General features: G+C 37.5%; 1 protein-coding gene across 1 annotated transcript; it reads left to right on the top strand.

Annotated features, from left to right (window-relative positions):
- Window positions 1–12,614: 12,614 nt before the first annotated feature.
- Window positions 12,615–26,740, top strand: LOC119795106 (class I histocompatibility antigen, F10 alpha chain-like; the record flags this gene model as incomplete). Its single annotated transcript, XM_038302930.1, has 7 exons — window positions 12,615–12,648; window positions 18,386–18,646; window positions 23,347–23,625; window positions 23,843–24,136; window positions 25,497–25,598; window positions 26,523–26,540; window positions 26,688–26,740. Coding segments are annotated over 7 exons (1,041 nt in total), but the record flags the coding sequence as incomplete, so codon positions are not given.
- Between the last annotated feature and the right edge of the window lie 517 nt (window positions 26,741–27,257).

Genomic DNA, 27,257 nt, shown 5'->3' with positions numbered 1-27,257 from the left:
ATTTTCATTTCTATTCTCTTTGTAAATAAAATATTTGACAATACTGTTTAGTATCAACTCAGCTTAAAAAAAAAAAAAAAACTCCACACATAATAACATCAAATTGCATCAGCTTAACTTCACAACCAGAACTCCAAAGCTGCTTCCATCTTGTTGAAATCAATGGGACATAACCCCATTTTATATCCGCCCAATCCGACTTCCCATTACAAGTCCTCCTAATCGTGAGTAGTACCTCACGATTAGGAGGTACTCCTTACGACTGAGAAAAAGTTTATTTTGTTATGCACTTAACATCTAGGTCCCTTGTTTCCATGGGTTATCAAACACATTTGCAAAAACCCGCCACAAATATGGATTTATGAAGGAAAAATAGTTATTCATCATCACCTTCTAAAGATCCACCTGCAAGATGAGGATTAGCTTTTACAATGATTGCATGCTGTATGCATTAAAGGTAGTAAGACCAATACAGAAGACACAGTTATGTCAACAGAGTTGGATAATGTAATAGCTTATGTCCATCCATCCATCCATCCATCCATCCATCTTATTCCGCTTATCCGGGGTCGGGTCGGGGGGGTAGCAGCTTCAGTAGGGAGGCCCAGACGTCCCTCTCCCCAGCCACTTCGGCCAGCTCCTCCGGAAATATCCCAAGGCGCTCGCAGGCCAGCTGTGAAACATAGCCCCTCCAGTGTGTCCTGGGTCTCCCCCTGGGCGTCCTCCCGGTGGGACATGCCTGGGACACTTCACCAGGAAAAGACGTCCAGGAGGCATCCTAATGAGATGCCAGAGCCACCTCAAGTGGCTCCTCTCGATGTGGAGGAGCAGCGGCTCTACTCTGAGTCCTCTTCGGATGACCGAGCTCCTCACCCTATCTCTAACGGAGAGCCCAGACATACTACGGAGAAAACTCATTTCAGCCACTTGTGTCCTGGACCCAACACTGCGAAAACCACACTGCTCCTTCTGAATCCGAGATTTGACTATCCGACAGACCTTCCTTTCCAGAACCCCGGAATAGACATTACCAGGGAGGCTTAAGAGTGATTGTGATTCCTCTGTAGTTGGAACACATCCTCCGGTCCCCTTTTTTATATACAGGGACCACCACCCCAATCTGCCAGTCCAAAGGAACTGCCCCTGATGTCCACCAATGTTGCAGAGCCACGTTAACAAACACAGCCCCACAACATCCAGAGCCCCAAGGTACTCAGGGCGAATTTCATCCACCCCTGAAGCCTTGCCACCGAAGAGTGGCTTCCTTGAGTGACTTCGGCAACAGAGATGGGAGGACCCAAGCTGGAGCCCCCAGGCTCTGCTTCCTCAATGGAAGACGTGTTGGTGGGATTAAGGAGGTCTTTGAAGTACTCCGCCCACCGACATACGAATCCCGAGTCGAGGGCAGCAGCACACCACCCCCACTGTAAATAGTGTTGGTACTGCACTGCTTCCCCCTCCTGAGATGCCAAATTGTGGACCAGAATCTCGTCGAAGCTGTACGGAAGTCTTGCTCTCTCCATGGTCTCTCCGAACTCTCCCCACGCCCGAGTTTTTGCCTCAGCGACCAGCTGAGCCACCTGCCGCTTTGACTGCCCGTATATATCAGCTGCTTCTGGAGTCCCACAGGTCAATAAAGCCCGAAAGGACTCCTTCTTCAGCTTGACAGCTTCCCTCACATCTGGTGTCCACCAGCGTGTTCAAGGATTGCTACCGCGACATGGACTGACAACCTTGCAGCCACAGCTCTGACTAGCCACCTCAACAATAGAGGCACAGAACATGGTCCACTCAGACTCAATGTCCCCCACCTCCCTCGGAACGTGTTCAAAGCTCTGTCGGTGATGGGAGTTAAAGCTCCTTCTCGCGGGGGACTCTGCCAGACATTCCCAGCAAACCCTCACAATACGTTTGGGCCTACCAGGTCAGGCTCAAGTTCAGGTCAGGTGGGCCATTCCTTCCAACCACGCCTCGCCAGTACTCACTGTCATTGCCCACGTGAGCGTTGAAGTCCCCCAGAAGAACAATGGAGGTCCCCAGGAGGGGCACTCTCCAGTACCCCCTCTAAAGACTCCAAAAAGGGTGGGTAATCTGAACTGCTGTTTGGCGCATAAGCGCAAACAATAGTCAGAACCTGTCCCCTCACACGAATGCGGAGGGAGGCAACCCTCTCGTTCACTGGGATGAACCCCAATGTACAGGCACCAAGATCAGGGGCAACAAGAATGCCCACTCCTGTTCGGCGCCTCTCACCAGGGGCAACCCCAGAGTGGAAGAATGTCCACCCCCTCTCAAGGAGACTGGTTCCAGAGCCAGAGCCATGCGTCTAGGTAAGTCCAACTATCTGTAGTTGGAACCTTTCAACGTCGTGCACTAACTCAGACTCCTTCCCCACCAGAGAGGTGACATTCCATGTCCCAAGAGACAGCTTCTTCAGCCGAGGGTCAGAACGCCAGGGTCCCCGCCCTTGACTGCCACCCATCACACACTGCACCCGACCCCTTTGGCCTGTCCTACAGGTGGTGAGCCCATTGGAAGGGGGACCCATGTTTCCTCTTCGGGCTGTGCCCGGCCAGGCTCCATGGGTAAAAGCCCGGCCACCAGGCCCTCGCCAGCATGCCCCACCTCCAGGCCTGGCTACAGAGTGGGGCCCCGGTGACCAACGTCCAGACGTAGGAACACTAGGTCCATTTATGTTACTCATCATAAGGGGTCTTTGGGCTGCTCTTTGTCTGGTCCCTCACCTAGGACATGTCTGCCTTGGGTGACCATATTATGGGGCATAAAGCCCCCAGACAGCATAGCTCCTAAGATCATTAGGACACTCAAACCCCTCCACCATGATAAGGTGACAGCACAGGGAAGGGCTAATGTATTATATAAAATTTCAAAATGTTATATTGTTGAGAAAATTGTTGAACCTCTTAGGTTTTGAAACAGTATTAAGTTTGTTACTCATGTGTGGGACAGTTTTGGGCTTTATATTGATTGGGTATACAGAATCAGCTAATAATGGTTTCCAGCTGCAGAGCTGGAATGATAACAAACTGCCTCAAAAAAAGTAATGGTAAGAAAGGTTCTGATCCAGAGGGAAGATACAGGTCGGTAAAGGTATCTATTGTGGGTACTAAGAGTGGTTGAAGAAGCAGTCTGCTGCAGTATTGGAGTAAAAGTGTTGATATTCATAGTCAAGTCTTACTCTACTGCGAGTAAAACATACCCGGTCAGTCATCTACTCAAGTTGAAGTATAGAAGAAGTGATCAAAAGTACATGCCTTCAAAAGTACTTAAGTATTGAAAAGTACCACTTAAATTGTTTAACATCCGTATATTTGTGTATAATTTTCAGAGTAAATTTACGAAACCTTTTAACTTTTTTAACACCTGATATTGAGGCATAGAACCACAGCTTCAAATTCTACATCACCTGTACAGAACTGGAGAATAAAATAAGAACAAAGAAGGAAAGCTTTTTGATTTTTTGTTAAAATATGCCAAAAAGAAAACAGAAGGGTGTTAAATCGCAAATTTTCACTGTGGAATAGAGGTTTAATTTTTTATTCATGACCAGGGGTGATGTTAGGGTAGCCGTATGTCCAGCTTTAAGTCGGACACTCCGGAGTTTAATTGCAGCCGGATGCATCTTTGTCATCCTTTATGAGTCACAAGTCTTGAATAGCACATTTATTTCCATTTTTGCGGGGGCTGCAGCACAATATCCAATCATAGACTGTAAAAAATGCATTGACTATCTTCTCTAACAGATGACTGGCTAAGAGTGGTGCCAAGTCAGATATATATCAGCTTGTCATTAGTTAGACACGTAGAACAAGGATCAGAGTGTCCCTGTCTAATTTCAAGGCTAGGCTTAAAACTTTCCATTTTAATAAAGATGATAGTTATCTGTATAGTAATGCTGCTATAGGCTTAGACTGCAGGAGGACATAGGGACCCTTTTTAGTCATTCTGCTTCATTATATCTCTATTCTCCCATTCTTTTGTATTTCTTATTTTAATCTCTAATGTTATGGTCATGATGATGCTTTTTCTCATCATAGTAGCTTAATCTTGTCTGTTCCTTTTTGGCTGTGACACCTTGGAGAGAAATATTAGCTGTGCTGCCCCCATGAACACCCTTGTTTATAGACGTCGGTTGACAGTTGCCTTTTGTATCTCTGCTTCTTTCTGTATGTAATATAATGTAAACCTGTTTTCCTAAGACAACAAAAAATCCACTTTAATGAGACATTTATATAAAAATATTACTTTATTTGCTCAATAGCTTCCAAGTATAGTGATCAATTGACTCAAAATCAATATTGAATCATAGCACTCCATCGTCTACAAAAGTTACGCCCTTTATTTTTTCATTTTAAATTTCTAATATTTTTTAATTAATTTTTATTATGAAATATTAGCATTTTTGCTCAATAGCTTCCAGGTAATGTGATCAATTGACTCAAAATCAATATTGAATCATAGCACTCCATCGTCTACAAAAGTTACGCCCTTTATTTTTACATTTTAAGTTTTTAATATTTTTTTATTAATTTTTATAATGAAATATTAGCATTTTTGCTCAATAGCTTCCAGGTAATGTGATCAATTGACTCAAAATCAATATTGAATCATAGCACTCCATCGTCTACAAAAGTTACGCACTTTATTTTTACATTTTAAATTTTTAATATTTTTTTATTAATTTTTATAATGAAATAATAGCATTTTTGCTCAATAGCTTCCAGGTAATGTGATCAATTGACTCAAAATCAATATTGAATCATAGCACTCCATCGTCTACAAAAGTTACGCCCTTTATTTTTTCATTTTAAATTTCTAATATTTTTTTATTAATTTTTATGTGGAAATATTAGCATTTTTGCTCAATAGCTTCCAGGTAATGTGATCAATTGACTCAAAATCAATATTGAATCACAGCACTCCATCGTGTACAAAAGTTACGCCCTTTATTTTTTCATTTTAAATTTCTAATATTTTTTAATTAATTTTTATTATGAAATATTAGCATTTTTGCTCAATAGCTTCCAGGTAATGTGATCAATTGACTCAAAATCAATATTGAATCATAGCACTCCATCGTCTACAAAAGTTACGCCCTTTATTTTTTCATTTTAAATTTCTAATATTTTTTAATTAATTTTTATGTGGAAATATTAGCATTTTTGCTCAATAGCTTCCAGGTAATGTGATCAATTGACTCAAAATCAATATTGAATCATAGCACTCCATCGTCTACAAAAGTTACGCCCTTTATTTTTTCATTTTAAATTTCTAATATTTTTTAATTAATTTTTATTATGAAATATTAGCATTTTTGCTCAATAGCTTCCAGGTAATGTGATCAATTGACTCAAAATCAATATTGAATCATAGCACTCCATCGTCTACAAAAGTTACGCCCTTTATTTTTACATTTTAAGTTTTTAATATTTTTTTATTAATTTTTATGTGGAAATATTAGCATTTTTGCTCAATAGCTTCCAGGTAATGTGATCAATTGACTCAAAATCAATATTGAATCATAGCACTCCATCGTCTACAAAAGTTACGCCCTTTATTTTTTCATTTTAAATTTCTAATATTTTTTAATTAATTTTTATGTGGAAATATTAGCATTTTTGCTCAATAGCTTCCAGGTAATGTGATCAATTGACTCAAAATCAATATTGAATCATAGCACTCCATCGTCTACAAAAGTTACGCCCTTTATTTTTACATTTTAAGTTTTTAATATTTTTTTATTAATTTTTATAATGAAATATTAGCATTTTTGCTCAATAGCTTCCAGGTAATGTGATCAATTGACTCAAAATCAATATTGAATCACAGCACTCCATCGTCTACAAAAGTTACGCCCTTTATTTTTACATTTTAAGTTTTTAATATTTTTTTATTAATTTTTATAATGAAATATTAGCATTTTTGCTCAATAGCTTCCAGGTAATGTGATCAATTGACTCAAAATCAATATTGAATCATAGCACTCCATCGTCTACAAAAGTTACGCACTTTATTTTTACATTTTAAATTTTTAATATTTTTTTATTAATTTTTATAATGAAATATTAGCATTTTTGCTCAATAGCTTCCAGGTAATGTGATCAATTGACTCAAAATCAATATTGGATCATAGCACTCCATCGTCTACAAAAGTTACGCCCTTTATTTTTTCATTTTAAATTTCTAATATTTTTTAATTAATTTTTATGTGGAAATATTAGCATTTTTGCTCAATAGCTTCCAGGTAATGTGATCAATTGACTCAAAATCAATATTGAATCATAGCACTCCATCGTCTGCAAAAGTTACGCCCTTTATTTTTTTTATTAATTTTTATAATGAAATATTAGCATTTTTGCTCAATTGCTTCCAGGTATCTATGTGTAGATATTGGCAGTTTTGCTGAATATGTTCCAGTTTCTGTGATGGATTGACACAAAATTTATGAGAAATCATGGTACTAGACTGGTTTAATGAGATACAGCATTTAGTTTAAATATGAAATCTCTAAACATGTATAATGTTTTTGTAAATACAACAAATATAAATATTCTAGTCTGACAGCTTCTGGGCTTCAAAATGTAAGCCTACAGTTTTATTTTGAAAACAGGAAGTTGGTACACATTGTAGCCGTTTTCACTCGCCGTGTTTTTACTGTAAATTCTCTAATAAGGGTGCACTGGAAGTGTTGGAGCGGCTTCCTCCGATCGCAGTGTACCCGGAGAAAAGGAGAGGTTTTCCCGTGGGGGAGAAGAGAATTAACCGGAGGAAGAAGCGGTTTGAATGTCTGTCGAATATCCAACGTAAAACTAACTTCACCGCGGTGAATAATAGCAGGTAGATCTTACCTCTCCACTGCGCTCTGCCAGCCTGAGAAAAATCCGTCGCAGGTTTTGCTGCCGCCGAAGCCGTCAAAGCGACTCTCCTCCTCCAATAACAAGTAAATAAAAAAAATAAAAATTTCCATATCTATTTTTTGTTGTTTCTTTCCGTATTTCTCGAGCTGTCGGATTTTGTTTCGCGCTGTGTTTGGGGTAAACGTGATGACGTCGTGTCGCAACCAGGAAGTGCTCCAAAGGCTAGACCGTCCCATTTACCAACGGCTGAGGATCCTCCGGAGCAGCCTACCAAGTCTGGGTCCTCCGGAGGCTAGGTAGGCTGCGTCCTCGGAAGTACGCAGCCTGCGAATTGAGACGCAGCCAATGTTACGAATGAGCGAGCTGCCTGTGGTAAGATGGCCGCCACGTGCGGACGTCGACCCCCATTGGCCAGCAGCGCGGACGAGACATCTAGCCCGATGACAACCCCAACAGCTAAATTTCACCTGGATTTATATGACGTGTTGGGTCATACTATTTTCCTATTGGTCAGGATTCATGGTAACGCCCCTTTTCATCCTAGATCAGGGAGTTTCTCTCAGACTGGAGCCTCAGATTATTTCTGAACCCAATATTGATGGTGACAGAAGACAAAATGATAAAGTTGGTGGTTCTGGTTCTTCTGGGAATAAACAGCGCTGCAGCTGGTAAGTTATCAGGATATATTTATTTTTATCTTGTTTTTATAATGCTGTAAATAAATGTACATTTCTGTTAACTTCCAGGTTAATAATACAACCTTATAACCAAGCAATTAATTAACCTGATATGTTTTCCAAACACAACATTAACATTTAAATAGTAAAGTTAAACTATTTCTCTGGTATTTACTCCTTACTTTACTTATATTAAGCAGGAAATTAGGAAACAATCGTTTAGAAGTGTGTTAAATTTTATTAACTCATAGGGGTTTTATAAAACTTTGCATGGATAAATAAAGCGATCAAAAATATAAAATAAATAATAAATCTGATAAGGTGTTAATTTTTAAATATATCTTCACAATCCTAAGTTTTTATCAGATTATGTTAATATAAGACATTTCTACATAACTATATTTATTATATATATATATCTAATGTAGTCCACATTATTAAATGTTTTATGTGTGAGAAGCATAAATATTAATATTTATGGTGAAAAGGAACTGAGACTGCTACACGTGATGACGTCACTCTGTGATTCACGTTAAAACAAAAAATTCTCGCCTCAGACTTAATAATAAAACTAATCATGGCTCTAAGCATCGGACTCTGCTCTGAATAAATATCTTTAGCATCAGATATCTGCCAGAATGTGATGAGGAAATGGAACCATTGGACATCCTGATTTATCAGGCCTGATTTATTGATGTTCCCTCTGCTGAGAAGCTTGGTGGTTTTAGATTAACAGGCTAGACTAGGATTACACCATTAAGGTCAGTGATAAACATGGATTACAGGCCTAAACCTACAACCTAGAGGAAGCTTTTCCTTCTTTCAGTTCTGTCTCGATCATTGGAGAAAATGTGTCTTCATCCTGCAGATAATAGTGAAACAACCTTTGTCTTTGGTTTGGTTTGAATAATTGTGTTTAAAGTTATAGTGGAGGATGTATTATTTTTGGGTGGATCATCTAAATCAGTGGTCCTCCTAACTGTCAATCATTCTGCTGATATTTTTACATAAGGCTACGCGTTCGTCCCCATTTTCACTTACCGGTGGTGAGTCTGAGATAGTGGAAAAATTACAAAACTTTTGAAAAGTGAGCTTGTATAAACGATGCAAACAGCAAATTTTAAACAGTTTGCACGAGGATAAATAGGCTTGTGCACGCTCTCGCACGGATTTAATAGGCGTTCCCTCTAAGAAGCAGGTATAGGATTGTGCATGTGCTCCTTTTTTTTTTTTTTTTAAGAGTAGAGGCGGGTCTTTTCAAAAATTTGCAGAAATCCTCTACTATGCCTTTAAGGTATTCAGTAGTAATGATTGAAACTTGATTTGAATTGTAAAGATTATTATGAGGACTGAAAGAGTTAAAGGGAACACTGTTTTTTTTTACATTGGGCCCTTGATTTTACGTTATTACATCCTGTTCTACTCACCCATATTATTTTTATGTCATTTGGAGCTGTTTTGAAGACCGTTAGGTTATATCCAGGTAACATCTTCCTATGAGCAACGACTTGAAGGCACAAACTTAACTGTTCATAATTTATTCTTTATGTTACGCCAGCATTCATAACCTGTAGGCGAATCACTGTCCCCCAGACATCTGCAGTTATATTTTTTTATATTTATATTTTTTTTAACGACATGAGTCATAACAGGCAGCCCGGGCCACAGGCGGCTACGCTCTGCCCCTTCTATTCGTTCGGCGAGCTAATCTGAATTGTTCAATTCCATTTGGAGAGCAAGATCATCTGTGGTAGCAGCACTAGACATCTTCCAGATATGTGAGTAAAACTAGCAGCAGTTCAGTAGACAGGATGAATGAATGGTAGCCCTTTAATCAGATTAATAAATTATTGAAATAACTTTTGAAGAAATTTAGTAATGGAATAATTGTTCATTTGAATATACTGACTCTAAAAAGCGCATTTGAAGAAAGAACGAGCTGCTTAAAGCTTAATTTTAGCACAAAGTGTGTTTACAGTTTGGATTTAAGATTAAAACCTTCATTATCATAAATACCCTCTATTTACAAAACCTCAGAGGGTTTAGTATAGTTTTAGCTTCACTCTGTTCAAACTCTGTAAAAACATCTCTTATAAATAACCTACTCTTATGAAAGAGTTTTTGCTCCCCACTTTCACTGCATGCATACTCATGACAGATTGCTGTGCTATGTAATAAAATTATCTAATGTCGCCACAGGAGGAGATAAAGCAATCTGTTAACTGCTGATCATGTCTGGATGATCTGATTGAACTGTTTCTATAAAGATCACATGTTGTAAATTTGTGCTACAGAAGTTAACTGAAGTAAACTGGTTTTGTTGTTCAATCATGCTGTCTTAATTAGGGCTGCAACAACGAATTGATAAAATCGATAAAAATCAACTTTTAAAAGCGTTGGCAACGAATTTCATCATCGATTAGTTGTGTCGCGCGATTAATGCGTCATCCGCCGCCGCCGTCATCACTGTCACTCGACTGAAACGGGGGAAGAAAAAAAAATACGGCAGAGCGAGCCAGCGCTGCAGGTGCAGTGTTGCCAATTCAGTGACTTTGTCGCTATATTTAGCAACTTTTCAGACCCCTCCAGCGACTATTTTAAAAAAAAGAAAGCGAATAGTGACAAATCTGGCGACTTTTTACGGTGTTACTGGCGGCTTTTGGAGACTCTTACGTGAAAGCATGTATCGTTCCTACTCTTGTCCTGCAGCAGCAGCTGCTGCCGTGAGGCGCCTCCCCTATGAAGGTAAATATGTGCCAAAATGAACGAACTTGTGAATTTAATGTGAAAACTTGAGAATGCAATGTGAGAATTTGTACCACAAAAATCTGAACTTGTATGCCAGAATGTTCTGCTGTAAAGGAAAACCGCACACACACAAACTGAATTTGAAGTTCCACTAAAAGACATATCAGGCAAGAACATGTAAAAAAAAATTACACTTGTCAGTCCAATCTTCACCTGAAGAGGATTTTCACTCAAATCTGATTTAAATGTGAATGCACAAAAAAACTATTTACTGGTGTGTTCATATAGTTTTACACAAATAAAATTACAGCTGACAAATGATTATTGATAGTTTATTTGTAATTATTATTTTTTTGCATATGTTAATCTTGCATTACAACCTCAATTTAGCCATTACAGCTTCTTGAATCTGCTGCTTCAAGAACACAAACGCGCTCTCGCGAGACACAGCACGTTGACACCGCGCTTTGACTTTTGTCACATTCCTTGCGAGATATTTGTGCCAAAACGAACTTTTGTTTGAAGATGTGAGAGCAAATGTGGGGGGGGTTCTATAGGCCAACCAATCACAGGCTGCGTCTCAATTCGCAGGCTGCGTACTTGGCAGGACGCCTTTGGAGCACTTCCTGGTTACGACACGACGTCATCACGTTTACCCCAAATACAGCGCCAAACAAAATCCGACAGCTCGAGAAATACGGAAAGAAACAACAAAAACAAAAAAATATATATGGAATTTTTTTTTTATTTACTTGTTATTGGAGGAGGAGAGTCGCTTTGACGGCTTCGGCGGCAGCAAAACCTGCGACGGATTTTTCTCAGGCTGGCAGAGCGCAGTGGAGAGGTAAGATCTACCTGCTATTATTCTAACCCACAGGGGCCTGCTAATGATCAGAATATACCAGTTATTAAATAAACGCTTGTCAGCAGATTGATGAATATGTTTAAATATCAAATTTTATATTTATTTTTAAGTTTGTAATTTATTTGTTTGTAACTTTAGTAATTCGAATTGAATACTTAAATTTGTACAAACCCTGTAAATAACTGACTTGAATAACTACTTTCACCATTACTAATGTTTTGTTGAGAAGCCAAACTGTTGAGAAATAAATCATTTTTTGTCTAAATTGTTATCCCCTTACTGCCTGATTTTATTTGCAATTACTGTGTGTATATATATATATATATATATATATATATATATATATATATATATATATATATATATATATATATATATATATATATATATAAATATATATATATATATATATATATATAAACATAATACAGGAAAAAAATAAAAATATAAAAACGAAAAAAGAAGTTAAATAGTGGATCTAGATTAAGTAAAATTTAATTTCTAATAAATCATGTAATAAAGATAGATGACTGAATAAAAATAAATATTTTTGTCTATTTTTTTCTACAGGTCAAAACGGCATGTGCTGTCCTGCACAACATCTGCCTGCATATCACGGCCCCAGAGGATGAGGAGGGGAGAACGTGTTGGAGGCAGTCAGTGGTGCTCCATGGAGGGACCAGCTGTCTGCCAAGGTGTCTGCCCCTGGAGGAGGGTCTACCCGACCACCATTACATTTAGATTGTCACATTTTAGCACATTTTAATCACATTTTAGCTGTTATTTCAGGGTAATGAAAACAGTTTTAGTAAAGTCATTATTTTCTTCGTCATTTTAAACTTTTTTAGTAACATGGCAGCCGTCAATTGGGGCAGCTGTCGATTGGGTCAGCCCTGCAAACCCTGATGGATGATGTGGTGAACAGTGGAGAGAGGCACCCCCACCCCCCAGATGATGTCCCACTCACAGTCAGAAGACTCCAAGGTCATCTGTGTGGCATCGCATCCAGTCCAGCAGCACCACCAGGGACTCCTGCTCAGTCACAATTGTATATATATATATATGTTCTCTAGTAATATTTACTGTATATCTTCTGTAAATAGTTGTAGTAGTTAATTTTAAAATCTAATTTCTCTAAAAATAAACTGATGTCACTGAGAAGTTGTTCTAAGTTTACTTAAATTATAAAGAAGTGATGAAACAGATAAAAGACTTTAAGAACACACCGACAACAATAACTTTTATAAACAATTTAATAATTTAATTTAATAACAGCAACACATAACCTGAACTTGTTAAAAAAAAAAAAACACCAAAAATAATAATGTCTGTCCACCATCCTCTCCAATAAATGAAATAATCTGTCCATCCTATCCCGCCTCCCTCTGCCATCTGATATCCTCCCTGATTAAATCCACCAACTCGTCTCTCCTTCTTCTCTTCCTCCTTTCCCTCCTCTCTCCTGGCCTCTCATCCTCATGCTGCGTTCACACCGGGGGCAGCAAAAGCAGCAAAATCGCGTCTGCTGCTTCATTTTTGCTGCTTGTACCAGTGAATTCTGACGCGCGTCTGATGCAGCTTTGCTGCTCTCGCTGCGCGGTCCAAAAGTGGCTCTGACGCGCGTTGGGCGGAGCTTCACTATCCTTTCTCTGCCTTGCAGCTATATTTGCTGTGATCAGTGGGAATAAAGTAGTTTTAATATGTTTTTAAGTGAGAAAATACACCTGAAAACTTCATCAGTGCAGTCAGTTCATCCAGATTACAATCCTGCCTCCCAGTATTATTTCTGTCGGAGCGGCTCAGACCCCCACATACCGGCGGTGCGCCGACAGAAGGAATCCATTCATCAGCAGCCTCTGGCTGGCTCACCTCCTCGCGGTTCACCGCGGTGGCTGGTAGGTGTTTTTCATCTAAATAATCCGATCTGCGGGCATCAGGATAATAAAAGCGAACATATTCTGCCGGCAGATGTATATATTTTAAGTTAATTATGTGTTAATAAACTGTTTAAGAGGAGTAATCAGAGCGGTCTGTGTCATCAGCGCTGTGTCTCTCTCCGAGCCAGCTCCTAGATCAGCTTCTCTGATTGGTTGACGCGGCGCGTCGAGCAGCAAAAATTCAATTTTTCCATCTCGAGCAGCAGCGCGTTTGCGGCGCGTCGCGCGCGTCAGATGCCAAAACGCGCCCGACGCGCTGCTTCGGCTGCTCAGACGCGCTGCGCTTGCTGCTCGAAACGCGCCGCGGGACATTTTGCTGCGCCTTGACGCGCGTCAACCATTGACTTTGCATGTAAACTCGCTGCTTCTGTCGCGCCAGCTGCCCCCGGTGTGAACGCAGCATCATTCTCTTCCTCATTGTCAACCTGGTGCTGCTCAGCCTCTGCAGCACCTGGCCCTGCTGTGTCCTCAGGGATGGAGGCAATTAGGACAGGTGGGGCATTAGGGGGCCTCTGTCCTAATACCTCATCCATGAGGACAAACCAGGGCCAGGTGGCAGCAGTAGGATTCCCACTGACCCCCTGTTTTCTGTAGTGTTTCTTTAAAGCTAGAAAAAAGGAAGGTTTCATGATTTGGATGGATTAATGAAATTCTACAGAAAAAGACTTTGGAATGGTAACCTGGAGATTACTTTTTTAAGCTTACTCAAAATTAACATGAATATAATAAATGTAAGATGTAATTTCCCTACACACACACACATACATATATATATATATATATGTATGTGTGTGTACATTATCCAAACCTGAACATACTTTGTATTTTTTTTTTTAAGTTGTCCCACACAAGGATCACTTCTATCACAAATATGAGATTTACAAAAAGTGGCATCTGGGCATCATTTGATGTGATCAAATTATTATATATTTGTACGTTGGTGTTTGAACAGGACTTATTTTAACTTGTGTGACTTTTACATAGAAATGCAACATGTAGATGGAATTCTGCCTCAACTCTTCGCTCCATCCGACTGCAGCAGTATTTTTGGCCCTGATGATAAGGTGGTCATTTATCCACTCCTCTGTCTGCTCTCTGGAACAAAATGACATGTAAAGCATATTTCTGTTAAGTCAACAGGCAAAATGACTGTTCTGTATAATTACACTGGTATTGTTCTTCAAGTGAATTATACTTTAAAACTTATTATACTGTACTGTAAATTAACTATACATTATTGAGTATTAAAACAAAACGTTTACAGTATTAACAGCCCAGTACAGCTGGACTAATGTTATTTCTTCAGCTGCATTAAGCTTTAAAAGTTCTAATACTTTGTAATAAACTGTTTGAGAATAAATAGATCTGATTAGAGAGGGATACGGCTATCAGTACAGTAAGATGTAGGTTAAAAAAAAAAATAGTGACTTTTATATGAAGGCTTTTAATTGTTGATGAACATCACGTATCAACAGGTTAGCTTTAAGCTTTAGCTTTAGCTGGTCCTACACATCCCGGTGGCTCTGTTACCGTCATGTATTTTAATAGATGTTCATTTAAAAAAAGCAAAAACAAACTACTTACATTTAAAGGTGTTCTCCGCTCTACTGCCGGCGCTGCTGCTGCTTTCGGTTGTCCGTAACTTCAAGAAAATCCGACTTTCTTCTTTTTCTTCAACTACTAAAAAAAAAAAAAAAGAAGCCAGGAAGTGCTGCAAAGGCGTCCTCCCAAGTACGCAGCCTGTGATTGGTTGGCCTATAGAACCCCCCCCCCCCCCCCCCCCCCCCCCCCCCCCCCCATTTGCTCTCACATCTTCAAACACAAGTTCGTTTTGGCAAAAATATCTCGCAAGGAATGTGACAAAAGTCAAAGCGCGGTGTCAACGTGCTGTGTCTCGCGAGAGCGCGTTTGTGTTCTTGAAGCAGCAGATTCAAGAAGCTGTAATGGCTAAATTGAGGTTGTAATGCAAGATTAACATATGCAAAAAAATAATAATTACAAATAAACTATCAATAATCATTTGTCAGCTGTAATTTTATTTGTGTAAAACTATATGAACACACCAGTAAATAGTTTTTTTGTGCATTCACATTTAAATCAGATTTGAGTGAAAATCCTCTTCAGGTGAAGATTGGACTGACAAGTGTAATTTTTTTTTACATGGTCTTGCCTGATATTTCTTTTAGTGCAACTTCAAATTCAGTTTGTGTGTGTGCGGTTTTCCTTTACAGCAGAACATTCTGGCATACAAGTTCAGATTTTTGTGGTACAAATTCTCACATTGCATTCTCAAGTTTTCACATTAAATTCACAAGTTCGTTCATTTTGGCACATATTTACCTTCATACTCCCCCATCCCAACCCCGTTTTCCCGCAGGAGTCCCTCACAGCGCGGCAGTCAGAGCCGCAGGATGTTTCAGCGTCCAGACTGCAAATGAAGCGCGCATGCGCCGGGATTGACGGCGCAAATTGATCACAATAATAAAATATGCTTTATAAATAAATTAACTTGCAAATTATGAGGGCAAGGCTTTTGAAGTTTAAATCTTCTGGCAAAGATAAAGTAAAGATCCTGCAATTTATGGAAGTAAAGCAGAATAAAATCCAGCAAGATCAGTAATATGTCAATTAATTATCTGCCACATTCCCATGTAAATATCTGTCTTTGGAGGATGTGTTTTTTAGCACCCCTAGTTCTCTCATTTTTATTCCAAATACAATTTATAATTTGAATCACAGGGCTATTTTTATCTCTATGGTTCAGTATTTTCTCAAGTAGCAACTTTAACTGCTATACTTTCCTGTCTTAAAAGGCAGAACTCTTCTAGTCTAAAAAAACTCATTTGTTGAAATGGGGGGACCTATTGTTTGAACCCCTTAGGGGCTTTTAAAAACAAAAATTTCTTTTTTGCACTTTATGAAACAAAGTACCCTATATTTTGTGGATGTACAGCTACATTTCTCATGTAAGTTTGCATAGTTTTATCACAAACATTTATTTTTCATATTGCACCAGTACAGTTAATGAGCAACCTGTACTTGTGTGCTTGTTTGTTCTGTCTAAAATGTTTATTTTGGAATAAAGAGGTTAATATAAAAAATATTTTTTGTCCGATTCATCGATTAATCGAAAAAATAATCGGCCGATTCATCGATTTTTAAAATAATTGTTAGTTGCAGCCCTAGTCTTAATTATTACACTAATGTAAAAGTTAAACCAGAAAATGTAATGAATCCATTATTTTATCAATAGTTACTCCCGGCTGAGGAGAAAACAGCTGCAGCTTAAAGCCATGAATAGAATAGAGTAGAATAAAATAGAATGTTATTAGAAGATATTCTGGTTCTTTAAAGGTATTGAATTCAACTTAACAGTTTCTATAGCTACAAAACTATAGATTTTATTTTATTGTTTAACTCCAGAACCTGCAGAACAGCCAGATAGCAATGAACACATTCAAAACACATGAAAAATGTTAGTTCAGTCATCAACTAATTTAGTGACTGATTAATCGTTAACTAAAGTATAGAAAAATTAAAATATGCCTTTAGCTGACAGAGCGACTTATTTAGAGCAGGAATTATACCAAAATTGTAATTAAAAAAAATATTTAAACATTTTACATTTAAGGTAAAAAAAACAACAATAAAACACTTTTTCGTCTGTAGGGGTGGGTATTGGCAAAGAAGTCACGATTCGATTCGAATCACGATTCACATGCCAAGATGTGATTCTATCACGATGCATCATGATACTTGAAATATTGCGATGCAGCGCGATGTGTTGCGATATTTTCACTGAACACTGTAGTAAAAGGATACAGCCATTACCAGTGGCTGACTGGCTGGGTATGATGTGGATCGTGTCTTCAATTGATACATAACTGAAAGCAATTGAATTCATACATAGCTGTATTTATTGAAATGACTTTTGGAGGTGTTGCCATGAAAACAAATACTGGACAGAAATATTACTATTACTGGTGTGGACACACTGACAAAAAGATCTTAGGATTCATCAAACTTAAAATAGCAAAATAAGGATAATCACTGCTGTTTACATGGCCTCAGCGGTCCTTTAAACCAATGAAATGAAAACATTCAAATGTATATTTCCCCTTTTGCAAATACGTGCATCATATCAATTTCATTTTTACCTTCTTTATTTTTAAAGCCAGAATCCATCCAAGCATTTGACTTGAAATGTGATGGAGCCGCGGGGCGAATATTCATAGTGTCCTCCATGTTTTATTTCATATGACTCGTCTCAGTATCCCACGGCCAGACATGCTGGACTGGAAGTTGTATTCCTCTTGGTTTGGCTGATGTGCACCAACCATTAATGCATTTCATTTGTTCTTTTTTTTTTTTTAATAATCGATTATTTCCTTCAAGAATCGATGCAGTAGATCACAAAAATTAGAATCGCGATGCATCAATATGACGATTATTTTGCACACCCTTATTCCTCTGTCAATCTGCTTTATCCAGAACTCCTCAAGTGGAAACATTTTAGTTTCAGCTGGTTTAATTTTGTAAAAAATCTTCTTTAAGGAACATTTGTCTATCTGATTAAAAATCAATTAATAAAAAAAATAATCAAAATATTAATCGATTTGCAACAACTATACCTGCTCTGCTCTCAGTTAAGATTGAAATATCTAGATAAAAAAAATCAAAAAGTGAAACAGTTTAAACCCTAAAACCCATTAAAGTAGTTATTTATTCTGAGTTAAACACAGTGGGGTGAGACGTTTATTAAACAGATTCTTTTTTGTATTTTTTATGGTGTCAATAAAGGTTTGATTTATGTGTTTAATTATTCATTTATTTTCTCCTCATTTTAAGTCATTGTTTAGAAGATGTACTTCATAAAATCCAAATTGAGTGTGAGATTAATTAGTGAATTATTAGTTATTTTTCAAAGAATTGTAAATGCTGACTAGAAATCTTCCTTTAATTTTTTCTATAATTTGTTTAACTATATAAAGTTAGTAAAACAGATTGTGTGACATTAAGGTCCTTAAAAAAGTTTTGTCTAATCAACATATAAAGGACAATTAAAACAAAAACACTTCATAAAGCGACTGTTTAACATTTTTATTTATAGTGAACAAACTCCTCAGAAATGATTAAAAAGATGAAAACTTTCTGAATTGTCTCCTTATTTAAAGTCTAGTTTTATTAATGATGGTCTTTAGTTTATTTAACTTGTGTGAAGAAAAGGTTTTATTATTTTATCCTTTATACATTTTTAATTCATATTGTTATTTTTTCCAGTGACCCACTCCCTGAAGTATTTCTACACGACATCGTCTGAAGTCCCAAACTTCCCAGAGTTTGTGATTGTTGGTTTGGTTGATGATGCCCAGATGATGTACTATGACAGCAACACCCAGAAAGCAGTTCCTAAACAGGACTGGATGGAGAAGAACACTGATGAGCAGTACTGGGAGGGGAACACTCGAATCTTTCAGCGTCACCAGCAGGCCTTCAAAGTCAACATTGAAACTGTAAAGCAGCGCTTCAACCAAACTGGAGGTTTGTGTTTATTTCATCATTGATTGTTTTTGTTGTTGATTATAGAAAGTAGGACACACAGTAACCCCCCCCCCACACACACACATACACATAGACGAGACACTGATACGTAGATATTACAGAGCTGTGAATCTATCCAAGTAAAAACTTAACTCTGCTAGCTATAACTTTAGATCGGTAAGAAGCCAACAACTGTTTTATTATTTAAAACAATGAATAAATTATTCATAACCAAGATCGAAACTTAGAAATTCAGAGTTTAATACTTCTATCATTTTCTCAGCAGTTATCAATGATATTAAACATGATGTGAAGCACTGAGATGGTCCCAATAAATTGAACATTCTGCTGTTGTTTTATTATATTTATTGTCCAGGAAGTAATTCTAAATTATTGAGGCTTAAAGGAATAGTACACCCAAAACATGATTAGCCTTCATTTTCTACTCACCCCCATGCTGAACAACACTCTGGAGTACTTTTTTGATATCTCAAATGCATCTGGAGATCTGGGAGGCTTCTTGCTGTCTGCTGACATTCAAATAATGGAGGTCTATGGTGACCGAGACAGAAAGGTCCATAAAAGTCCACAAAAAAACGTGTCAATATTCCTCCATACTGCTCGTCCAATGTATTCCAAGTGTCCTGAGTGGGTAGCATCCAGAATTTACTCGAAACGAAGTCATTTAGAATATTTTTAGAGCATAAACAGTAGTGTATAGGATTTCCTGAAAGCGCGCGCCGGCGCGTTCATGACGCTACGGAAGCCGGCAGACCAAGCCAGATGAAAGTGCGCATTCAGCGTCTGCTCTTCCAATAATGCAAGCGTAGAAGAAGAAATGTGCCGTTTACCTGTGCAAAGAAAGAAACAACGAATGAAAAATGTCTGAGGACTTCAGTGTTGAGGAAGAGCATGAGTTCTCTGCCGAGCTGAATGCGCTGGTTTGGTCTGCCGGCTTCCGTAGCGTCGGGAGCGCGCATGTGCGCACTTTCAGGAAATCCTATACACTACTGTTTATGCTCTAAAAACATTCTAAATGACTTTGTTTCGAGTAAATTATGGACGCTACCCACTCAGGAAACTTGGAATACATTGGAAGAGCATTATGGAGGAATATTGACACGTTTTTTGTGGACTTTTATGGACCTTTCTGTCTCGGGCACCATAGACCTCCATTATTTGAATGTCAGCAGACAGCAAGAAGCCTCCCAGATCTCCAGATGCATTTGAGATATCAAAAACGTACTCCAGAGTGTTGTTCAGCATGGGGGTGAGTAGAAAATGAAGGCTAATCATGTTTTGGGTGTACTATTCCTTTAAAGGTCGGTATTTTGTACAAATTGTTACCTTGATTAGTTTCGTCCTGAAACAACTTTTTCATTTCAGATGCAGATACGTTTTTTTCCCAACATTAATATTAACCTGAAATGATATCAGCATGAATCAAACAGACTTTTATTATTCTGTTGTGTGAAACAATGGAAAAGGTTTGATCAAGTGATTCTCATTCAAACAGAGAACAATAACAGGAGGAATGAGAACAACTGAGTCATTTATTAGTAGGGCTGCAACTAACGATTATTTTAAAAATCGATGAATCGGCCGATTATTTTTTCGATTAATCGATGAATCTGACAAAAAATATTTTTTATATTAACCTCTTTATTCCAAAATAAACATTTTAGACAGAACAAACAAGCACACAAGTACAGGTTGCTCATTAACTGTACTGGTGTAATATGAAAAATAAATGTTTGTGTTAAAACTACGCAAACTTACATGAGAAATGTAGCTGTACATCCACAAAATATAGGGTACTTTGTTTCATAAAGCGCAAAAGAAGACATTTTTGTTTTTAAAAGCCCCTAAGGGGTTCAAACAATAGGCCCCCCCATTTCAATAAATGAGTTTTTTTTAGACTAGAAGAGTTCTGCCTTTTAAGACAGGAAAGTATAGCAGTTAAAGTTGCTACTTGAGAAAATACTGAACCATAGAGATAAAAATAGCCCTGTGATTCAAATTATAAATTGTATTTGGAATAAAAATGAGAGAACTAGGGGTGCTAAAAAACACATCCTCCAAAGACAGATATTTACATGGGAATGTGGCAGATAATTAATTGACATATTACTGATCTTGCTGGATTTTATTCTGCTTTACTTCCATAAATTACAGGATCTTCTTTACTTTATCTTTGCCAGAAGATTTAAACTTTAAAAGCCTTGCCCTCATAATTTGCAAGTTAATTTATTTATAAAGAAAATATAAACTCTGCTTAAGCTAATTCAAATGAAAGTAAAAGTAAAATAAGTAGCCAACCTTATCACTGTCTGTAACCTACTAACACGGTAAGGAAAGCATCAGATGAGCTACCTGAGAAACTAACGTTACGTTTCCCCACTTTAAAACGAAACTGATCAGCTCTCTTCACTGCCATCGAAGGCTCCATCGTGTTTTCTTTTCAGGTGCTGCATCATAACAGTGGTGCTTCCGTGCCATGTTCATTTGTTTTTACAAAAGTTGTATGTTACGACTTTTTTCGCTTTACAAGGCGCAGGCTGTCTGCGAATTGAGACGCAGCTTGCGTTTGCGGTATCAGTCATTAGAACAGTTGACGCTTCTGCCTTTTGAAAACAGCCTTTGCTCACCTGCAGCGCTGGCTCGCTCTGCCGTAACTTTTTTTTTCTTCCCCCGTTTCAATCGAGTGGCAGTGATGATGACGGCGGCGGATGACGCATTAATCGCGCGACACAACTAATCGATGATGAAATTCGTTGCCAACGCTTTTAAACGTCGATTTTTATCGATTCGTTGTTGCAGCCCCATTTATTAGTAACCAAAGGGTTAAACTGTAAACAGTGTTTCTATCAGAGCTTTTAGCTGCAGCCTGATTTATACCGATACTCATTTATAAACTGATATTGAACCAATTTATTATAATCAATGTCTGATTGGAACTAGAGCTGGGCAATTATTTGCATTTGCAATATAATCACAATTTAACAAAATGCAGTTTTCAAATTACAGAGGCTCTTAATGTTGGTCACATTACATTTAACAATAGTAAGACACATTATTTCTAACTGCAGTCCTTTAATTGGTGATTATATGTTTAAAGTGGGTTTGCTGCCAAAGAGAAAAGAGAAAGTTGCAGCTAATATGCAGATCGATGCATGCAAGTAGAAGTAAACACTCTATCAAACAAAGATTACAGTAAAGTCCTACAACAATGGACTGGACAAGAAAACTTTCAAGGCAAAAAAAAAAAAAAAATGAAACTCTGGAATGAAGCATCTATAAGCTTGTGTTTAGTGCAAAGGAAAATCGAATAAAATCCCAGACTATAGAGATAAAAATAAAGTCAGTGTCAGAGAGCTGAGCTTCACTGGTGTTTAAATGTTTTGCAAACTTTGATCCAAACAGTGATCAGTTAGAAAAGCAAAAAATAAAAATACATTTAATTTCTTTGTTAATTAATTCTGCAAACTTTGATCAGTTTAGTTTCAACAATTTGAATTCATCATTTAACTTCAATGGGACTTATTTTAGATTATTAATTTACATTTATTGAAATCTTTATTAATTAGAATGAAAAACACAAAAATCTAAACATTGTGAGTAGAAATGATTCAGTCTAATTTCTATGTTTTGATCAGAATAAATCAGCAGCCTGAGTTACTAAATGATTCAAACTGTCGTTGGACCATCTGAGTGTTTTTGCTCATAGATCAACATTAAAACCGTGAAGTTAACTTTGTTAAAGATTCACCATGAATGTTTGATCTCAGTCTGTCGTCATGACGACAGAGCAGATCATCAGCTCTGATCCATGAAGGTCGACTACATTAAACAAGGAAATATTACTGAGAGAAAAACTGATTGATTTTATCACAGGCTGTTCAACATCAGGAAGATCATGAGATGAGGATTGATTTTATGATAATAATATCAGCTGATATAAATCTGACCTGTTCTCATGTCTCCATTCAGCATCCTGAGAGTTTTAACCTCTGAGCTGCTGAGAGGCTCCATCATGATGGATAATTAAGACAGAACAACAAAAATAATTTGTAACACTTGAAACATTCTAGTTTTTAAAGTAGTCTTAATATGTCCGTTAATACTGCATAACGAAATTACACAGATGTTATTTTCATGACACATCAGTCGACCTAATTACATCTAAAGTGGAAAAATGTGAAAGAAGATTTTTGAAACCATCAGACTGATGGAAGCTTGAAGCTCAGGCTGTAAAAGAGCAACAAGAAAAGCTGTAATCATGTTTCCTCTGATCAGAGAAACTTTAGATGGAGCTGCTTTATAGAGAAGGAGCTCCTGGGTCAGTGGTTCTGGTTCTAGTGAGGAGATCTGTGGACAGGTCTGTTTGTTTCCATGTTTAGAGAAGAAACACAGAGATGGAGGAGAGAAGATCAGCTGAAACATTAGAGACTGAGAGGAAGCAGGAAGATCAGAGACACTGATGGGGGATGGAGAACAGAGACTGAAGCTGCAGAGAGATTAAATTGTTCAAATCACAATCTTCTACAATCCCTTCATTTCAACAGTTTGGATTATATGAAATCACAGATCTTTTATCAGTGTAAATAAACTATGCATGCAGTAAAGCTGTTCAAGATGAAAGTTTCTTTGAAAAATAAACTTTCCTCAACTAAAGTGAGATTGTATTTCCTGTCTTCTAGGTGTCCACATTGTCCAGTACATGTACGGCTGTGAGTGGGATGATGAGGCTGGAGAGATTACTGGCTTTCGACAGTTTGGCTATGATGGAGAAGACTGGATAACATTGGACTTGAAGGAAAACACCTATATTACTCCAAAACCACAGGCTGTAATTACTACAAACAAATGGAACAGTGACAAAGTTGATCTGGAGTACATTAAGAGCTACCTCATTAAAGAATGTCCTGAGTGGCTGAAGAAGTATGTAAACTATGGGAGGAGCTCTTTGATGAGAACAGGTAGAGTCACTTTTTATGATTTTTATTAGATCAACTGTTAATCTAAATGATTTAACTTGCCAGAAATTTTCAAAGGGATTTTTTTTTTCACATTTTCACTACATTTTAAATGGGACTTAGTTTTTTTATGGCTTTTATGCAGCTTCAAATTTTTAAATCACTTGGCTATTAATCCTTAAGCAGTTTATATTTAAACTCTGATTGTCTCCATCTCCAGATCGTCCCTCAGTCTCCATCCTCCAGAAGTCTTCCTCCTCTCCAATCAGCTGCTTTGCTACAGGTTTCTACCCCAACAGAGCAGAAATGTTCTGGAGGAAAGATGGAGCAGAGATCAATGATGGTGTGGAGAAAGGAGAGATCCTCCCTAACAATGATGGAACCTTCCAGATGAACGTTGACCTGAAACTTCCATCATCTGAGGACTGGACAAAATATGAATGTGTGTTTCAGCTCTCTGGTGTCAAAGATGACAGTGTCCACAGACTGGAGAAACCAAGAATGAATGATGACTGTGAGTAATTGTGAGAATCCAATCCAATCCACTTTATTTATATAGCACGGTTTAAATAAACACAAGGTTTCCAAAGTGCTGCACAAAAAGATAAAATAACTAAAATAAATAAAAGTAATAAAATAAAATAAAATAAAAGCACTGCCCGCACAGGATAAAAATATGCATGTGTATACATAAAATCAACATGTGTACATAAAATCAACATGTGTACATAAAATCAACACTCTACATGGTGTTAAAAGCCAAAGAAAAGAGGTGGGTTTTAAGAAGCGTTTTAAAATGAGACAGAGAGGTGGCCTGTCTAATGTGCAGCGGCAATGCATTCCAGAGTTTTGGAGCTGCAACAGAAAACGCTCGATCCCCTCTGAGCTTAAGCCTTGCTTTAGGCACTGTCAGGAGCAGCTGATCAGCTGACCTGAGAGATCGGCTGGGAGTGTAGGGGTGCAGAAGCTCAGAGAGGTAAATTGGGGCAAGGCCATTCAAGGCTTTAAAAGTAAATAAAAGAATTTTAAAATGAATCCTAAAATGGATGGGCAGCCAGTGGAGTGAAGCTAAAACAGGTGAAATGTGCTCGTACTTGCGTGTGCCAGTTAAAAGACGTGCAGCAGCATTTTGAACCAGTTGAAGACGAGCAATTGAGGACCCAGCAATCCCCACATAAAGTGCATTACAGTAATCCAGCCGAGTGGTTACAAAGGCGTGGATTACTGTCTCAAAGTGCTTTCTCTGAAGGACTGGTTTGATCTTTGCCAGCTGCCTTAGCTGGAAAAAGCTAAGGCAGCTGGCAAAGTGCTTATTGGTCAACGTCTGCTGATTTAAAATATCTGTCTCTTATCTATCTGACTATTTTTAGATTTACATTAAATTTTAGTGTTTAGAATAGGAATCTTTTATTTCTTACAATTATCTAAGCCATAAAAAGAAATATGTGATTTGCTGCTATTACTATCTGCTCCAGTTGTTTGTGCTTCTTTATATTATAAGTAAATAACAATTTCTACAAAAACTCAAAATTCTATTCATTTTGAGGTTTTAGGTATTCTTAGACTATGTGTGAATATCCACTGCATTAATTTAAGATGTTTATAAAAGATATATAACCACCGACAATTATAGTAACTGAAAAGCAATACATTGAAGCCTCTTAGTGATGTGCTGTAAAAGAAAAAAAAATGACAGAACTGAAACCTGAAAAAGCAAAGAATGAGAATGTGAATTGGCACTTTATAACTAAAACCAAATTAATTGAATTGAATTAGTGAAAATACTAAATCCTGATCATGGTGTTACAACACATGAGCAAAATATTTATTTTACTTGAGTGTGACCTGTTTTTTTTTTGTTTTTTTCTCAACAGCAAATAAAGCCACCATCCTTGTGGCTGTGTTGGTTGTCCTTGGTGTCGTTGGTTTGATTGGTCTTATTGGTCTTATTTCCTTTATTGTGCACAAGAAGAATGGTGAGAAATTGGCATTTGTTCTCCATTTTCCCATATTTTGTTTGTTGACTTTAACCCCCAAAAATAGCAAGGTTTTATTGTTAGAGCTATTCATACCATGTACAGTAGATATGAGTCAATGATAAAGTGATGTACAACCATAATTTGGGCCTTATATATCTTGTCCAGGTTTTGACCAAGTCTTCCTGGTCTAAATTTGACCTAAATTTAGACTTTGGGCCATAAAAATTGTATTTAATGCAAAAATAATAGAAAAACTCATTCAACTTGATTTAATCCATTATAAATGTTTTTTTTGTGTGTCATTTTCTTTTTTGATACTGAGGAAATATAATAGTGTGCGGAAAAAAAGCATCAGGTTTTTTTTGTCTGACAGTAAAAAACTTTAAATGGCAGAACATTTTGTAAGATAATTGCACCACACTGAAAGATGCAACATACACTGGTTTCTGAGCTAACAATAAACATTCAAGCTGTACAGGCTACTGTTTGATTCATATACCCAGAACATTTTTAAATGCATCTGTTTACATAGAAATTAATCAACATGAATTATAATTTCCAGAGAACCTCCATCAAACAGCAGGGGCTCCTCTGAGTTTCTTAACATATTATTCATTCATGGAATATCTCAGAGTCAGATAAGAAACATTCATGTTTGGGGAAAAATAAATAAGTAAATTTATCCATAAGAATAAAATCAGAATAGCTAAACACGTGTTTTACATTTAACTAAGCTTGTAACTACATCTCACTTTTGTTTTTCTTACAATGTTGGCTTCAAACCAGATATCTACCAAATGTAACCAAGAGGTCCATGAGCCATTGATTTACATTTTCATTGTAAAATTTTTGTAGATATAAGGCAGACATAGCAGTATTTTTATCCAGCTAAATATCTTGTTTTTTTATCCTCTTTTTCAGCCAAGCGTCCAACTTTATGTAAGTTCAGCCACTCCCTTCTCTAAATCTTACATTTCTAGCTCTGTAGTTTTTTAGTATTTCTTGGTCTTTAAGATTTTTCCAGTGCATTTGAACTACATTTTTTAACAATTAAAATTTTAATTCATATGATTTTCGTTTTTACAGCTATTCAGAATGCTCAGGCCCCAGAGGAAGTCAGATTTATTCCAAACGCATAAGAAACAAACCATCCAAAACAAAGAGGTGAGTCGTTGAATGTTGAACAAAGGTGTTTATTACTGTGGAATTGACCATTAAGTTTAAAAAAAAAAAAACATGCAGATGTTTAATCATGGAAATGATGCTGCAGTTAATAAAGGCAGTGTAATGTGTTCAAAACCTTGGACCCAATATTCAAAAACAGACAGATCTGGATAGTTCAAAACAAGACTTTATTTAACACTCAGTATGGCTGCTCGTCAGCTGGGGCGGATAAACCGGATCCTGTTTCTGAGTGGAGCTGAAGCCAGCCGAGGCCGAGGGGCAACAGAGTCCTGAACGGAATGTCCGAAGTTGAAGCAGAACCAAGTTCACAGACCAGAGGATCAGAAAGCTGATGAGGTACAGAAGGGGAATCCAAGCCGATGTCAGAAAAACAGTCCAAGTTTGGTGAGCCAGGTGAATCCAGGAATCAGTCCATAACAGAGCAGATTAAAGAGCAGACTAGGGCAAAGCAAAACTCAGGATCCACAGGAC

This window comes from Cyprinodon tularosa, unplaced genomic scaffold (genome assembly GCF_016077235.1).
Source record: "Cyprinodon tularosa strain WSP-4 unplaced genomic scaffold, ASM1607723v1 ctg5, whole genome shotgun sequence".
Classification (NCBI taxonomy): domain Eukaryota; kingdom Metazoa; phylum Chordata; class Actinopteri; order Cyprinodontiformes; family Cyprinodontidae; genus Cyprinodon; species Cyprinodon tularosa.
The sequence above is the reverse complement of the archived record's forward strand: the minus strand, read 5'-3'. Positions and strand labels throughout refer to the sequence as shown.